Genomic DNA, 18,158 nt, shown 5'->3' on the forward strand with positions numbered 1-18,158 from the left:
TCAGCTCTCGCCTCTACAACGTTGATCTCGAGTAACTCCACCAACATCTCAATAGCGTCGTAGATATGAAGTTGCTCAAAGCTGTGGAACGCCCCTACAATAGGCAAATGTAACAACGATGCAACGTCATCCAAGGTGATAGTCACCTCTCCGACGGACAAATGAAAACTGCTAGTTTCCTTATGCCAGTGTTCCACAAAAGCAGACATTAGTCCTCGATTGCCCGTATCTAGGGAACAAGCGATCAAAGGACTCAGTCCACTGGCCACCACAAGGCCTTCAATCTCTGGGGCAGGCCTTCCGAACTTAGCCATCTTCCTTCCATGGGAATATAGTTTCAACTCAAGACGTTCCTGCAAACAATATTATGGATGATGTAAAAAAATAATTAAGTAGTAAACTACGTTCGTTATGTTTTTTAAAAATTACATACCTCTCTATTCCATACTCTCAAAGCAATGTGATTTTCAAAATTTGTCAGAACTGATGTCTCATGGGGTCCACCTGGAAAACCCTCAACATCAGCAGCACCTTCTTCAACAGGTGCTTCTGGTTGGTCGTCGACCAATTCCTCCTCGGCCATAGGAGGGTCCTCAACAACAACCTATTGTTGTCGCTGTCTACGGGCTGATGCAGTAGGCCTTCGTCGCTGGGGGGCATCATCGTCACTCTCGTCTCTCCTCCCCAACAATTTTCCTATTGCTCACCCTAAAGCCCGACCAAGACCTATAATTCTAACCATTATCTGCATAATAATTATCCTATTTTTTATATTCAATGGCCTAGATTTTAATAAACGATTTCAATCATTTTTAATTTTTAATTCAAAATTACTTTTTATAACTAATTATAATTAATTTAAATATATTCTTACTTTTGGAAATCTTAGGTAATCTCATCTTAGTTTTAATTTGAGAAATCTAATCTAATCTTAGTCTTAATTTAGGAAATCTAATATAATCTTAGTGTTAATTTGTGAAATCTAATCTAATCTTACTCTTCATATGGGATATATAATCTATTCTTACTAATCTAATCAAATGTAATGTTATATTATCAAACACAATTAAATAAAATAACATGCCAAATAATCAACAACACTAACCAAATCAGTCCATACATAATAAATTTTCATTAATCATTAAATTTCACAAATGATTATGACACTACAAAAAATAATTACACTAATTTTATCAACAAAATCACTAAACTAAAAAACATTTCAAAATAAATACAACAAAATTAAATTAATGAAATTTATTTTTAATTTATTTTAAACAAATAAATTTCAAAAAATTCAACCTTCTTTTATAAATTTCAAAATAACAAAAAAAAACCATACGGATCAGTGATCCGTATGGCAAAGTTTTTTTAAAAAAACATTTAATTTGAAAAATAATTAAAATACACCATACGGATCAGTGATCCATATAGTTTATAAAAAATGGCAGTAGCGACAATTTTTTTTTTAAATTGTAACCAACCAAACATATTTTTATAATTTAAAAAAAAATCCAATTAACTTCGACAAAAACCCATACGGATCACTAATTCATATGGCTCATACGGATCAGTAATCCGTATGAGTCATACAGATTGATAATCCGTATGAGTCATACGGATCAATCCGTATGACCCGTACGGATCATCAATCCATATGGATTTTTGTTGGCAACATGCCATTTTTTTCGGCAAAGCTTCAAAATAACCAACACCAGCAACAATAAACACCAAAAAATAATTACATATAGCAATAGAATCATGCAACAACCTCATAATAACAAAAAATCATTCATTACTTCAACAAAAACAACTTCAAAGCGGGAAGACGAAGGACCACTTACCTCAAAGAAGATTTTCCAACGAACCAGAAGGAGAATTGATGAAGACGAAGGATCAACAACCACTAACAGCAACAACCACTGACACGGAGGAAGACAAAGGATGAGCAGAAGTGGAACAAGCACCAACACCAACGGTGACAGGAAGACGAAGAAGCAAATGGTGAGAGGAAGAAGAAGAAACGGCCGTAGGAAGAGAAGACGAAGGATTCACGCAATACGGACGAGAAATGTAAGTCTTTTATATTATTAGGGTGAATGACATTTTTGCCTTTTCACCACAGCTGCTGGGTGTCCCAACAAAAATGTTGGGTGCACCAAGTAACACTCTAAATAAAAAAGAAAAGGCGCGGTGCCAATTAGAACTTTGGCCCAAACAACCAAAAACAGAAGGTTTTTTCTCTGTGCACCAAACATTTTTTTTACACCCAATACTTTTTTGTTTTTTTTTCAAAATTACCCCTGACAAACTTACTAAGAGATTAATTATGTTATAAAATAATTAGTGTCGCTATATATAACACTAAAATTTCTAATGTATATTTAATACATATATAAATTTATATAATAAATTTTGTAATAATTAATCTATTGCCATTGCCAAAACAAAATGAATGGAGATTTAGAAGAGGGCTTACTAGGCCCCTGAAATTTAGAGCTGAACACCTGTTCATTTTGGACCATTGCTTTCTGCATCTCTCGAATGTAGCTGTACCCCCATAAATCCTGCTAAAAATTGTATGTGTAAGTGTTCCTGCATGTGATTCATGTCATTTGAGGTGGTTCAGTCTAATAATGTTCATTTGTAGATCCTATAGTGTGAAAATGAGACTAATTGACCTCATAAACTATTCACGTATAAGTAGCGCTATCTATCATATATTGTTGACTCTATTTATGCATTCTTCTTCCATCTTCCTTCTAATCTCAAAATCTTCCTCTAATGGTTGACTTTAAAACACATAGATCCGTAAGAATGAGCAAAATGAGAAATAGGGATAAGATTTTGGGAGTATGCATGAAGTAGTGCAGACCACTGGGAGAGAAGAGAAGTAAGAACAATTTTATCTTTGTAAATGCGACAACTTTTTTCCTTCCCTTTTTCTGTCAAAAGATTTGGATGGAACCAATTTCTAACATGGGACTCAAATAAATGTTTCTTTCATCTTCTTTATTGGGTGAACCAAAAGGTGGAAGGAATAATTTTTTTGAGGGTTTTCCATTGGTTCTTCTTTCCTTGTTTTTTTTTTCCAAAATAAACCCAATATAAAAGAGTTAAGCCCATCATATTGTTTTTACTCAGAACAAAATTATCTCTAATAAAAAAATAAATATAATTTAAAAACTAAATTTTATTGTAATTGACATTATACTAAAATATAATTTCTCTTTATAATTTGAATTAGCTAGTACCTTCCGTGAATTCTCTCCTTTTTTTTTATACATGATTGAAGATTTTGTAAGAATATAATAATGTACATAAAAAAACTTCTTGCCGTACAATTCTTTCTTCTTTTATGCAATACCTATACGTGGAATGGTCAGGGATAGGAAAGGCATTGTATTATGTCGAGACAAGCCATGTGTAGAAACCTTACTTTGTTTTCTTAAAAAAAAAAAAAAAAAGAGTAAGGGAAATGGGCCGGGATGAGTTTTTTTAAAAATAACTGAATATAAATTTGGTTTTGATTCAAGATCCAGAAGCACGGTTTAGTCCTCGTGCACCTCATCCCTCTCTCCTTATAGTCTGAATAGAAGTACCTTCACATTATCATGATTCATGAACCAATAATTTAAAAACTTTTTTCAGATGAAAATACATGCATAACATGTTTCTCCCTCTTAAAAAAAAAAAAACATGTTTCTCTGACCAAGGATTCTTTGGACTTAAAATATATAATATACATGTTTATGAAGCAAACTTTAATTTACTCGAGCATAAAGATTCGAATACCACATTACAAATTAATAATCCCAAAACTTAAGTCATTAAGCGAAAATACTTAATTGATTTTTGTAATACATCTCTAATAAATATAATGAAATTCTTATTATAATTTTATCTTTATGTGTAAAATTAGTTTAACTTCAATTCCATATACAAAATTACATAACGTGACTTTTTATTTGTTAAACGATAGAACATGCACCCCAAATAAAATATCAGCTAGAAGACACCTCTTATCTACCTTAAAAACCTAAGCTGACAGAAGTTATGGTATAGTTATTTTTTACTTAGACAGCATCGATCGAAAATTTAAAACATTTGGATAGATTTAAAAACTTTTAACTTTTTTATTTTTATTTTTTACATACAGTTGAAATTTTATTACACTTATGATATATCAAGGACAAAGAATACAGTAACACAGATTAATTAACAAAACATTGACTTTTTAGCAAAGAATTCCGAAAGATGTATTGGTGTACCACCACCGACGCATCTACAAGGCTGTTTTACAATTGTTAAGATCGCGACAAGACTTGACTGAACTACTATTATATTTAATTTTAATATATTACTCTTAATTTTTGCTAGTAATTGGAGCTAGCTTCAAACCATTGATAATAAAACAATCTGCGTTGCAGTGATGACATGATTTGGCTTATGTTAAAAAAGGTTAAATGTGAGCCTGGCCAGACCTAAATTTGTTGTTCTATTCGGCTGCTGCTTCTTCCTCTATGTTAGATGGCCGTTTCTCAATTTTGTCATATATATTTTTTCATATCAAATATGACAGGGATTCCCAATCGACCGAATCAGTTTAAATCTGTTCACGGTGTGAGATTATTATTAGTTCAAATTTTTTTTACACATGATGATAATGATAATGATGATAATGATAAAAATTAAATATAATTTCTCTCATTAAATATATCATTCTTATTTATATAGACGTAATAGAACCTTACAATAATTCTTTAGATTTCAACTTTATCATATGATTGAGTATAATATTTAATATGTTTGATTACTTTTTTTAATTGTTTAAAAAATATTCAATACTTTTAATCGAAATATCAAAGGGGTCTAAATTAGTATTAGTTTAATGAGTAAGGTGTTGAGTCATTGTAAAAATCCCAATTTTAAGTTTTTTTTTTTCTTTTATGAGAAATAGGGCCTGCTCAATTTTTTTGTACAGGACAGGAAGCGGCAAATTGGTGGGCTTGCTAGCTGTGTGCGCGTCTTTGCCATTGGCAACTACTCTTAGAGATGCACATGTATGTATGTACGTGATAGCAGATCTCACATGCACCTACTCTATCCTTCTCTCTATTTTTTCTTCTAAAAATAATTAAAAATAGTGACGATCGATCATGATTCGAGACCATCAATTGCTGTTCACCATTAATCTTTGTGTCTATAGCACGTGATCACAGACAAACATTATGATTAATAACAGTTTGACCATCTTGTTTAACTTCGATGAGAACTCATAAAAATAAAATTAAAATTAAAAATATATAAGGGTCATCGTCGTACTTAAAATAGGTAGCTCAATTCTCATAATCTCATGAAAATTCCATTACGAAAAAGACAGTACTCATAGAGTACTCATTTTTTTTTTTTTTGAGAAGAATCATAGAGTACTCATAGTAGTGGTAATTAGACGTAGATAGATATAAAGTCACTTTCACTTGAGTATTTTTTGGCACTAAAATGAAGTTTTCTGGACCATTTCATATCGATAAATTTGATTAAGACGTAGAAAATTACATGAAAATACGCAACTTGATTATTAATCAAATCATGGATAAACCCGAATCCACTTGACTAGAGTTTTCACTTCAGTGGTGCACAAGTTAGGCCCCATAAATGTTCCCAAAACTTGGTTTACGTTTGTGTTGCGTGGAGGAGTGTGTGAACTCGAGTGAATGTATGTTTAGGTGTCTTCAATGAAGACACAATAACACACAACACCATAAGTCCATAACACAATATCTACACATCAGATTTTTGTTTTATTTTATGAGAAAAATCTATATAATATCAAAAGGAGATGTTGCGTGAACGAAACGAAGACACCAAGTGTCGTTTTTTCTGGATTATTGACGCGGGGGTCATTCAAATTTGAAAAGCTATCACCGAATGTCACTCCTCTAGTGGGAATGGCCTTTACTAATCACTCGATTAGCGTGTATTTAGTTTATAGTTATTTTACTTAAACGGGGATTAGAAAAAAATATATATAAGAGAAGACAAGGTGTGTGTTTTTTTATTACTCTAAAGTGTGTTTCTAGATTAATTTCATTAGCACATTTTAAATTGTAATCTTGGTAACATAAAATTGACGTGGTGTAGTTTTCATTAGATCATTATATTTTATCTTAAAATTCGTACACAACAAGTTGAATGATAAATCAAACATGTTATTATTTAATTTAGTGGAAGAATGTGTTTGATTCTTTATATATGTAAAATTTTCTTAGATGAATCATACATTAATCTTTCATCTAGTGAGTAAACACTCTTAATCTTTTAAGGAAAAAAAGAAAATTATAACTTTCATAACCTGATCTGTATGTGTAACCAAACAAGTACATTATGTAACTGTGGGCATTGAAAACAAGAGTTTGGTAACCGTAGTAGCAGAAGAAGGAATGTATAATAAAAAGCATTTTGTTCGTTTCAGACACTCCAAAGTCCAAACTTGGCCTGGCATCAAATTTAGGAAATATAAAAAGTGATTAAAGATTACTCAAGTTTTAAATCAAGCTCCATGTTTCTTTTTTTCTCTGATTCTGTCGGCAGTTCTGAATTGTAAATTGGGTACCACAAGAACTAGATCCGGTCCACGTATAATTCTTGTCACATAGCTAATTGACGTGACTAAAAATGATGGATCGTTTAACCTATAACTCAACCAACTTCTAAACTCTTTTAAGTTGAAGTTGTAAAGATTAATTAATTGTTTTTTTTTTTTTTATAAACTCGGTGTTAGTTTTACGCGCCAGAGGTTATATACATTTTAAGTTGAAGTTGTAAAGATTAATTAATTGTTTATTTTTTATATAAACATGGTGTTAGTTTTATGCGCCAGAGGTTATGCCATAGAAAAATGAAAATTTCACAGTATTGAAACGTTGGTTTTGACCTTACACTCGTTTATTGGACTTGGTTGAAACGATGGCATTTGTCATATTTTTATTTTAAATCTTCATTTGTCACACTTCATTTTGGATCTTTGCATTCTTGGACGTGGTTGAATAGGATGAAATTATGTTTCATAACAAAGTACACTCAAAATCATTGATTAAAAAGTTCAGGATCGAGAATCATGATAAAACCAAATACATATATAACAAAGTATAAAGTTAATTACAATAAAATCAACAAAAACAATTGATTTTCAAATTAAGGACCATTATTGCAGTACTCCTTTCACTTTAGAGCCAATTCTTTTATTTTAATGGTCTATTTTCAATTAACGCACTTTTGATTACTATTTATTTTACAACAACTTTAGATATAGAGATAATTATAACAAGTATTTGTTCAATAGTAATTATTAAAATAAAATTCTAATTTTAATTCGATAATAGTAATAGCAAGTTATGAAAGACCGAAAGTTATGTCCGGTCTTGCTACTGAATCAAACCTTAAGGCTTAAACATAAGATCCGAAACGCGCATGCTGAAATTAAAACCTGAAAAAAGCCCGGCAAACACTGTTTGTTCACTGTCTATAAATATATCCCTCTTCTTCCTTCTTCTCTCCTTAGTATTATTATGAACCTTCCCACATTTCTCTATTTTCTAGTATTTGGCACATAGTGCATTGTTTGGGCCATTATTAATCAACCAAGGAAAAACACCACCTTTTGGCTTCTTCTGCTGTTCCAACTGTGCATTTTGTGTGCTGTTTCTTTCACAAACAAGCAGCAACAGCAGCCAGAATGAGAATGGGGAACCTCTTCTGGCTTGGCATTGTTGCAGCACTTGTTTTCAGCTTCTGGGTTGATTCCTTTTCTGCCTATGAATATCACCACTTCAATGAAACCGAGTTCTCTTTGTTGGAGTCTCAAGAACAGGTACATTCATCCCTCCTTGGGAGAACTTCTCTCATGGTTGGACTCACAGTTATTCAAAGTGCTGCTGGCAAAGGAGCAGGTACAGTATAACTCCACCCTCTTTGTTTTTTCATCTCATGAATGCGAGTTTGTGAAGCAGATTTGATTAGTTGTTCTGATTTTTGTTTTAGTAAGATCCATTGCTATTTAGAAAGTAGTTCATCTAATTAAAAATTGCTTGAAAGTCTTGTTGCATGTCAATTAATTTTTAAAAAATGACTAAAAATATGAAGGCATGTACTCAGAAACTAAAGCATTTACAGAGCCTATGCGGGCTGATATTAGTTGTTAAGGATCTGGTACAAATTCCCACCTTTTCCATCAGTGTGGGTTTGAATCCGTGATGTCACTTTCTCCACTTGGTGGACAACCTTCTCTGGGAGATCCCTTAACACCTAGGGGCTAGTTGAGTAGCTGCAGCATGGCAGAATTGCTTATGGAGTTACGGTTTGAACTTGTGCAGTAATCTTCTAAGTGAATCTGTCATTGGCGTCCTGTCTAGTAGTTTTCCAACACTTTTATCAACTAAAGAAAGCATATATAGAGCCTTATTTTTGGGTGATAGATAAGAATTTGTAGCCCTTTAATTTAGCTAAATATATTTCTTTTCTTTCGTTGTCGCAGTTTGCTTGGATGGAACATTGCCTGCTTATCATTTGCATCGGGGATATGGATCAGGAGCAAACAGCTGGATCGTTAATTTAGAGGTATCACATGAATATGATCTTTCAAATTGATCTGTAGCACGTGCTTCTATTTATATCTTCTTAATAGATTTAGATTTGTATACCGAAATAATATACCATGCAAGTTTAATTGTGTAAAGATTAATGAGTAAGCATTTCTAGTGTAAGTAATGTTGGAATTGACTTTTATTGTGTGTGTGAAAAGATAATGATTGAAAATACTCAGATAAATTATTTGGGATCTGAACATGTCATGTATGGTTGTTTCCAAGTGTTGATGAAGCTACTTCCCTTTTGTGCTATAAAAAATTCTGTTGGTATTTAAGTGTAAATCCTGTGGCAGGGAGGTGGGTGGTGTAATGACGTTAGATCATGTGTTTATCGCAAGAAAACACGGCGTGGGTCATCAACATTCATGGAAAAACAGATACCTTTTACTGGAATATTAAGCAATAATGTTGAAGATAATCCAGGTTTTCATTCAATTTAATTACCTGAACTATTCTATTTATGCTTTCTCCATCCCCAGCCCCTATTTCCTCATGTTGTTTCCTTATGGTTGCAGATTTTTTCAACTGGAACAGAGTGAAAATTCGTTATTGTGACGGTGCCTCTTTTGCTGGGGATGGTGAAGATAAGGTAGATTTTGATGTCTTGGAGTTATTGAAAATTGAAACGGTGTTTAATTCTGTGGAGGCTGACAAGAAGATGAAATAAAAAAAAAACTAAAAGAAACGTAGTTAGCTTACAATATTAGTGTAGTATCTGCAATAGCATTCGTTGCAGTATATAGATTTGATTTGATAATAGGAGAATATACAAATACCTCTGCTTAACTCTTATTTCTTATCTTGCTTTTTTTTTTTTTTTTGAAACTTTGAATTGCAACATGTCTTAATGAACTTTGCCGACTTCCAACTTTCTTCATTCAGTTTTGATAATAGTAACATCTTTCTTCTAATGTTAGCTGTAGATACATCTATTTTTTGGTTACCAGTTAGGTGTAGATAATCACAATTTTAACATATAAAAAACTGAGGCATGATGTTGATGACACTTCACGCACTTAATTTTACATTGGACAATACTTACTGGCAAATATTATCTGTTGAGACAGGCTGCGCAACTGCAATTTAGAGGACAGCGTATTTGGTCGGCAGCAATCGAAGATTTGATGTCAAAGGGAATGCGATTTGCCAGGCAGGTTGTACACACATATGCACACATACATTGCTACTTATATAATCTTTGTTCTCACGTTAGATACTACTATTTTTGCTTCAGGCTCTTCTTTCTGGATGCTCGGCTGGTGGTTTGGCTACTATTATACACTGTGATGAATTCAGAGGTTTTTTCCCACAGACTACGAAAGTGAAGTGTCTTAGTGATGCAGGATTATTTCTTGATGCGTATGTGACTAACTGCAGAATTTCATTCCATGAATGCCGTTTCCATCATTACCACAGGATTTTTGGTCCTTAAATTTTTTGTTAATTCTATTACAGGATTGATGTCTCCAGGGGACATACCATCAGGAATTTTTTCAGTGGTGTCGTAAGGCTACAGGTACCACAGTTTTTTTGAGGCCACCAATTTCTTTAAGTATGAAAGCAAAATAACATTTCCTATTTCATGGTCATCGTGATAATTGACTAATAGTATTTGGTTCAACTATTTCAAATAAGCTAATGTGAAATAAAATGTCATTTTTACTCAAACTCCATGCTGGATACTGCTGTTCTAATCATGGATCTTCACAAGGTTTTTCACCAAATCTCAGTAGGAACTTATATTGTTTGGAGTTAAATTGAATTCTGAAAAACTTTGTTTAATATGAAATGAGGATCTGCTACATGCCAATTAGCTTGTATGGTTTGAAACTTGTCCATTTTGACATGATTATAAGTTTATAGCTCTTACAGCTTGATAAATATTTTGTCCATCCATTGCAGGGAGTGCAAAAGAATCTGCCACACATTTGTACTAGTCACCTTGATCCCACTTCGGTAATGATAAATATCTTTTATTTTGAAAATTTAGAAAAATCAGTTTCATTTGAATGAATGTGCGAAGATTTGATGCTCCATAATTGTTACTTGCTCTGAGTTTGGCTTTTAGTGATGTATCTTTTACCCCTCTTTCAGTGCTTCTTCCCTCAGAATTTGATTGCTGGTATTAGAACCCCGCTATTCATTCTTAATACTGCCTATGACTCATGGCAGGTAAATGTCGGATTTTGTCACCTGGTTGGCTTAATTCCCGATAAATCTTGCATTAAATCAATTGTAGACATATTATACTTAAACAAATATTTTCTGTTTATCATCAGGTCCAATCAAGCTTAGCTCCTTCATCAGCAGATCCCCATGGCTTTTGGCATGATTGCAGATTAAATCATGCTAAATGTACTTCTTCACAAATCCAATATTTGCAAGGTGGTTTGACGTATGAGATATAGCTTTCACTAGAAGTACAAAAATATCTTCAGTAAATTAGTGTAACAAGTCATTTCCCTGTATCTAATACAGGATTCAGGAATCAAATGCTGAATGCTATTAAAGGCTTCTCAAGATCACGTCAGAATGGATTGTTCATAAATTCATGTTTTGCTCACTGCCAATCTGAGAGGCAGGATACATGGTTTGCTGACAACTCTCCTGTCATTGGGAACAAGGTGGGTCTTTCATCATGTCTCTAATGCAGTTTTAGTTAAGAATATCGCATCTTGGTATGTGGAGGAGTTTGTATACTAGATTGAGCTTATAATTACTTAATGATTATATGATTTTTGCCATAGGATATTCACCTTGATAAAAATTCTAGGAAATTGTAAATGCATGCTTTGTTTATTGGCCATATATGCTTGCTTATGGAATCTGCTTTTTAATGGGGTTTGATTGCCAATATTTCATCCTTCTGCTCTGAGGTAGAATAGGCTTCCAGTTAGATATTTGATATATAAAGTATTAATTGCATTGAAGTACTTTTGTTTTCTTTATTTATTCTTGTTCCTCCGCCATGGATCCACGACATTGTTGTTTGAAACAATGGCAATATTCCATTTCATGATATGTGCTTATTGGGAAAGAAAGAAAGAACCTCTCAAAAAAAAGAAAGAAAGAAAGAAAAGGAATAAAAAAGTTTAAGCCTTGCATTGTGCAACTTAAGCATTGTGGTCTGTTAGTCTGTTACTATTATCAGTATAAGTAGTAAGCTCACATCAAAGTCAATCATAACATAGTAGATTATCCAGTGGTGGTTCTATAATCTTCCATGTCGGTGCTATTTAAAACCTAATCGTGTTCTCGGACTCTATCTTTGATCTCTGAAGCTAGTATTTATAATTTTCTTATGCTTCCCTTTTAAATTTTAAGATCTTCCTGTCTAAGTCTAAACTATATGCACTTATGCAGGCAATTGCTCTTTCTGTTGGAGACTGGTATTTCGACCGAGCAGTTGTTAAGGCCATTGATTGTCCTTACCCTTGTGATAATACATGCCACCATCTTGTCTTCAGATGAGCCAAATCTCGTCAATCTCCACCATTTCCCTCATCTCATTCATTTGGATCTATTATTACTTGCGATTAGGAAATATGCTATTCAATTGGGAGGAATGCTAGTAATACATTTTTTTGACACATTTTTCTTAACACATTTTATTATTAGGTGAAATTCATGCAAAAGACTTACTAAATTATGCAGGTCTCATTCCATCTTTGGTGGGACTAGTATGAAATTCACCAAATGACAGTGTGTCAAGAAGAAAACGTTAAAAAGTGTGAGCATTTTCTCGTTTAGTTTATGATCAGACAATAAATGGTTGTTTGAAGTGCAAAATTAATAAGCCTTTTCCATTATTTAGTAAATTGGTGGGAGTGATTTTCATGTATAGATTACTTAGTTGGGAAAGCTGAGGCAAATGCCTTTGGTTTTTTGCAAAGATTGGGAGAGGTAAAAGACTATTAGAATATACACACTGTAATGGAGTAAGCATTGGCAGTATTTGGATGAGATAATCTCAATCTCCTTCCTTTTCATTTTGGAATGAAAAATAGATTATTTAATTATCAATGGTTCTTATATACACTGATGACTTGAATAATGTTTCATTATTTATTGTCCAGGCCTGAAATGCTTTCCTCAATTTTAATATTGATGAGGACTGTAGGATGATTTTTTTATGTTATAATATTTCCCTTGTTTTGCAATTATCAATGTCAAGTTTTCACATTTATCTAACTCTGTTTTATTTATTTATTTTTGTACATAGAAAATTATTGCTTTAAAGGAAATTATTACTTATACCTATTCAATTTATTTTTATTTTTTTGTTGCCATCTCCAACATAGCTACGCCACCACATACAAACATGATTTGCTAGCAATTTTAGTTTATATGAAACATAGAAGGAGTGTCCGCAACATATATTAGATTAATTTTGAACAAAAGTCATTCAATCCAATCCTATTAATGTGTTATTTTAACATGCAATCACTTCAGTTTTAAATTGGATTTTTTATAAAGTAGTTAATTAACCTTAAAAATGAATATAATAAGAATCAATTCAAAAGATCAAATATCTAATTTCATATGTTAATTACTGTAAACCTAAAGATAATAATATATCTCAGATAGCATTGGTTGTTGGAAAGGACACAACTACCGAAATTTTGCCAAATTATTCATAGATATTTATTTATTTGTATAATGCTGCCGAGGTCGAATCTGTGATTCAGAAGATGATGATTGTAAGGAAGTAGCATCAGGAAAGGTTCCTTTGCTTGCTCAAGGTACTAAAAAAACAAGAGTCAAAATTGATGGACTTCAAAAGCTACATGCATACTTGGATGAGTTAGCTAGCGATGACTATCAAGGAACTTAGTTGGAAGCAGTTAGATACATTGATTTGCTGTTTAAAGAGGTGATGGGCATTGATGTGGGATTGATTGTCGTTTAACTATCTGTTTCCTTTAAAATTTTGGCTTTGTAGACTTCGTTTATCACCTTAAACAGAGAACAAGGGAAGTATAATTTTTTCTTTCGGTTGTCTAGACCATATTTAAGTAACCTGAAAGTTGAGTGTGTTAAGATGAGATCTCTGTTGAGATTTTTTTGTGGATTATTTAATAATAGATTAATTTTAAATTTTTAAATAATACTACTAATTTTGAAAATTAATAAAAATGTGAGGACTGAAATCTCTCGAATACTACATCATGGAAATCAAAAGTGCAATGTAGGAATTAAAAAAAAAATACTGTAAACTAGGAAGATAAATTTGTTTACTAAACACTTCTATTTCAATCAAATAAAATATAAATTAATCAACTAAAGTTATAAATTAGTTAAAAGAATGATACTTACTAGTTAGTAACATTGAGAATTTTGACTTTTCTTTAACAGGTGTTTATTTAGAGTCAACAGAGAGTATTTTTTACAGTATTAACCCCGTACAAGTTGGTTTTGTACAAAGCTCACACTTAACCACTAGAGTCTAGAATTACGCATGGCAGCTTGGAATCCTCTTTGGTTTTTCTTCCTTTAGCTTCGGTTATGATATTCTCTCATGCCGTCTCTATGATATACTCCTCTCAGAGGGAGTCAAGCTTTTCCATTGGGTTAGGATAGTTGAGTTGGGCCTTGTTAGTTATGGTCCATATTGGTCACCAACATTTCCTAATCCAAACAAGAGTGCTGCTAGGTGCACCTAGCATTATTGCTGGTGCACCCAGCAATTAAGAGGAAAAGACAAATGTACCCCTGGGCTACTTAATTTAAAAAAAAAACTGTTCATTTCTACCATTTCTGCTTCTTCTACTTCTTCCTCGCCATTCCTGCTTCTTCGTGACCTTCCAATCCTTCTTCTTCCTCTCGAAAAAGCTTAGCTGCGTCTTCTTCGTGACCTTCGCTGGTCTTCTTTGTGACCTTCCAATCGCGTGCTTCGTTCGTCTTCTTCTTCGTGGGTGTTGACGGTGGTGTTGCTGCATCCTCGCGTCAGCATTGTCGAGGTAAGTTCCTCTTCGTCTTTGTCTCCGCCATGGGTGTTGACAGGGAAGGTTACGGATCAACTTGATTCGTAAGCTTTTCTGGATCAACATGATCCGAAAATCTTACGGATCAACTTGATTCGCAAGATTTGTAAACACAATTTCCGGATCAACATGATCCAAAAAATTTTACGGATCAACTTGATCCGAAAATTGTGTTTACACCTTTTCTTTATTACGGATCAACTTGATCCGTAAGTAGTGTAGAACCAGCTTACGGATCATGTTGATCCGGAAGTTGTCTAGAACTGCATTTTTAAAATTGCTAACTCTGAATTTTGTGTGTTTTTGATTCTGAAATTTGTAGCTTACTTCATCAAGGCTATTTCTTTAATACAAGGTCTTCGTTTGAACTCTGAACAAGGTGAGTACTTTATATATTTGACGAAATTTTTTTTCAACGTTTAGCATTACTTTGGTAGAATAGTAAATATTGGTTGTAATTTGGATCATTCTTATTAGATTGTTGTTACAATTTGTTTTGACCTTAGTCACAATTTGGTTGTAAATAATGACATGTTGACATATAGATAGATAAATAGTATTGATTGATTAGCATGAATTATGATTATATATAGATATATCCTCTTTTAGGGAATTATCCAAATAGTATATATTGATTAACATGAATTATGATTATATTGACATGTAAATAGTCAATGTTACATTCAACCATGTTCTCCTCCAGTAACCAATAATTCAAGAAAACGACTTAAGACTTCACTCATCCACTGAAGCTTATGAGGGTACACGCAGATAAGCAACCAAGGTTTCAGCATCCCTTCTAAATTCCAATCACGCAGAGAAGCAACCAAGGACTAACTTACATAGATCTACATCTACTCAATTTCTACTAAAGAACAATCATATCCAAATAGTATATATTGATTAGCATGAATTATGATTATATTGAGATGTTGACACCTAGTGCTTGTATGAATTATGATTATAGATAAATAGTATTGATTGATTAGCATGAATTACTTCATTTAAAAAATTCCAAAAGATATCTTGTGCTTGTATGAAATTATCCAAATATTCCAAACCATCAATACCTAGTGCTTGTATGAAATTATCCAAATATTTCAAACCATCAATACCTAGTGCTTGTATGAAATTATCCAAATATTCCAAACCATCAATACCTAGTGCTTGTATGACACCAACGTCCTTAATTAATATAAAAACACTAATCCACATGGTTGGCCCTAGAAATTTTTATTACTATTGTGGCAGACTATTGTGGTTACACTAATCCTTTAAATGATGATTTTAACAAATTTTGCATTCCTTTATACTTCAATTCAAGAGCGTCCTGAATTGAAGCTATCATCTCATGGGAGGAAGGTCCACAATTTAGGCAGGCCTGTCCCTGCCATTGAGGGACTTATTGCTGGTACAGGACTAAGTCCTCTGATCGCGTGTTCGGTAGACACCGGCGATCAGGGACTTTTGTCCGCGTTTGTGGAGCGGTGGCACCGGGAGACTTCTAGTTTCCATCTCCCGGTGGGAGAGCTCACCATCACGCTGGATGACGTCTCCTCGCTTCTCCATCTGCCTGTGATTGGAGACTTACACGCCTTTCAGCCCTTGCACGTGGACGATGTGGTTCAGATGCTGGTCGACTTATTGATTGTCTCTATAGAGTCTGCCAGGGCTGAGACAGCCCAGTGTCGTGGACTGTACGTACGCCTGCAGTGGGTACGTGATATATATGAGCGTCGATGCCAGACAGGTCATTGGACAGCTGCGGCTCGCGCATATCTTCTCCATCTTCTGGGTTGCATTCTGTTTGCTAACAAGAGTGCAACCAATGTGCATGTTGTCTACTTGGAGGCCCTTCGTGACCTCAGTATGACAGAGAGGTACGCCTAGGGAGTGGCTGCTCTGGTTCATATGTACGACCAGCTGAACGATGCATCTATGAGCCACAGTCGACAACTTGGCAGTTACATCACACTGCTGCAGGTAACAAATATGTTTTTCATTCATTCAGGCTCAACAATGTTCAACTTTAAATTTTGTTACACTTTCATTATTAATGTTTATAATTTTAATGTTACATCTGTAGTGCTAGATTTACGAGCACTTTCCCTCGGTCGCGGAGTCCACCGCTGATCAGGACTACGACGAGGCTTCCTCGCGTGCGTGCAGGTGGATTGCGACGAAGAAGACCGTGAAGAGCATTCGCACGCCGGCGTACAAGGAGCACCTAGACCGACTCCGGATTCCGGATGTCTGTTGGATCCCTTATGGGGAGCATCGGGAGGTCCGGGACTTCCACGTCAGATCATGCTATTCCGGTCTCTTGCGTTGGGGGCCTATTGCTATTTATTATCGACCGGAGGGTCGTGCGGCAGTTTGGCTACACACAGACCATTCCTGCTCCTCCTGTCGATTCATGGGTCTCGTATGATGATATACACGACAGGTGGATGCACTACGAGGATCATATCGTTCCAGCAGGTGAGGTGTGCGTTGTGCTAGGGGTGTGTTCCAGTGACTACATGGACTGGTTCTTCTGCATCTCCCATCCTCTTATGACACCAGGCCACGCATCAGATCCTCTGCCTCATGGTCACGCCCCGCAGCCCCGAGTCGTCCCTCAGGCCCCACAGACGGATATCCCTCACGTGCCGGAGCCAGGAGCATCGTCGACATCTGTGGAGGAGCCTAGACATGCAGTGGTAAGTAATACTAATAATTTATGTCATTTACCTCAATATTTGCATAATAATTTGTGTAATCAGTTTGTTTTGTATGTAACAGGAAATTTGTGATGACATTGCTAAGAGGTTGGAGCGCCATCTGAGTCTAGGGGTGGTCACGCCTGGCTCATCGACACATGAGGTGATCGAAGAATGCCTCAGATTGGCCAGGAGTGTGACACAGGACCATCTAGTATATGTTAGGTCTAGACGCAGGCGACGCACAGATCAGGCGTAGTTTATTTACATATTTTCTATTGATATTCCATGTATATACAGATATTGTACATGAACCCATTTCATGAGTAGCGTTGGTTTTATTTATTTTCATTAGTAATGTTAGTTTTATTTATTTCCATTGATTGTGTATTCCATTTGTGTCTATATACACACGTGTTATTAAAATGGTCTAGTTAACTTAATTATAATATATGTAAAATATTATAAATGGTCTAGTTAACTTAGTTTACCAACTAATAAAAAATAATTTTAAATATAACTTTAAATATAATTTAAATAAAGAAGTTGAAGGGTGTAGAAAAAAATAAATTAAACAAAAAATGGACATCATGAGTAGAAAAAAATTAAACAAAAAATGGACATAAAAAATAAATTAATTATAAAAATAAAAAATAAATTAGTGATGATAATATTAATTTACTAAAATTATTATTATCTTTTATGTATTTATTGATTTTTATTAATATGTATAAAATAACCTTAAACAATAATTATAATGGGACTGAGTAAGTATTTTAATATCATCTTCTAAACAAATTTATTCTAAAAAAATATATTAAAAA

General features: G+C 34.0%; 2 protein-coding genes across 2 annotated transcripts; both read left to right on the plus strand.

The window, feature by feature from the left end:
• Positions 1-7,471: 7,471 nt before the first annotated feature.
• Positions 7,472-12,686, plus strand: LOC114372613 (pectin acetylesterase 12-like). Its single transcript, XM_028330269.1, has 12 exons — positions 7,472-7,952; positions 8,537-8,619; positions 8,942-9,071; positions 9,164-9,237; positions 9,716-9,802; positions 9,883-10,007; positions 10,104-10,164; positions 10,551-10,604; positions 10,743-10,820; positions 10,928-11,033; positions 11,127-11,272; positions 12,012-12,686. Exons 1-12 carry the CDS (start codon positions 7,739-7,741, stop codon positions 12,117-12,119), a joined length of 1,266 nt encoding a protein of 421 aa, XP_028186070.1. The 5' UTR covers positions 7,472-7,738; the 3' UTR covers positions 12,120-12,686.
• Positions 12,687-16,543: 3,857 nt separating this feature from the next.
• LOC114371739 lies at positions 16,544-17,593 on the plus strand. The gene is made up of 4 exons (XM_028329089.1): positions 16,544-16,615; positions 16,725-16,916; positions 17,008-17,334; positions 17,417-17,593. Exons 1-4 carry the CDS (start codon positions 16,544-16,546, stop codon positions 17,591-17,593), a joined length of 768 nt encoding a protein of 255 aa, XP_028184890.1.
• The last annotated feature ends 565 nt before the right edge of the window (positions 17,594-18,158 follow it).

The sequence above is a fragment of the Glycine soja genome, chromosome 10, assembly GCF_004193775.1.
Source record: "Glycine soja cultivar W05 chromosome 10, ASM419377v2, whole genome shotgun sequence".
NCBI classification, from domain to species: Eukaryota; Viridiplantae; Streptophyta; class Magnoliopsida; order Fabales; family Fabaceae; genus Glycine; species Glycine soja.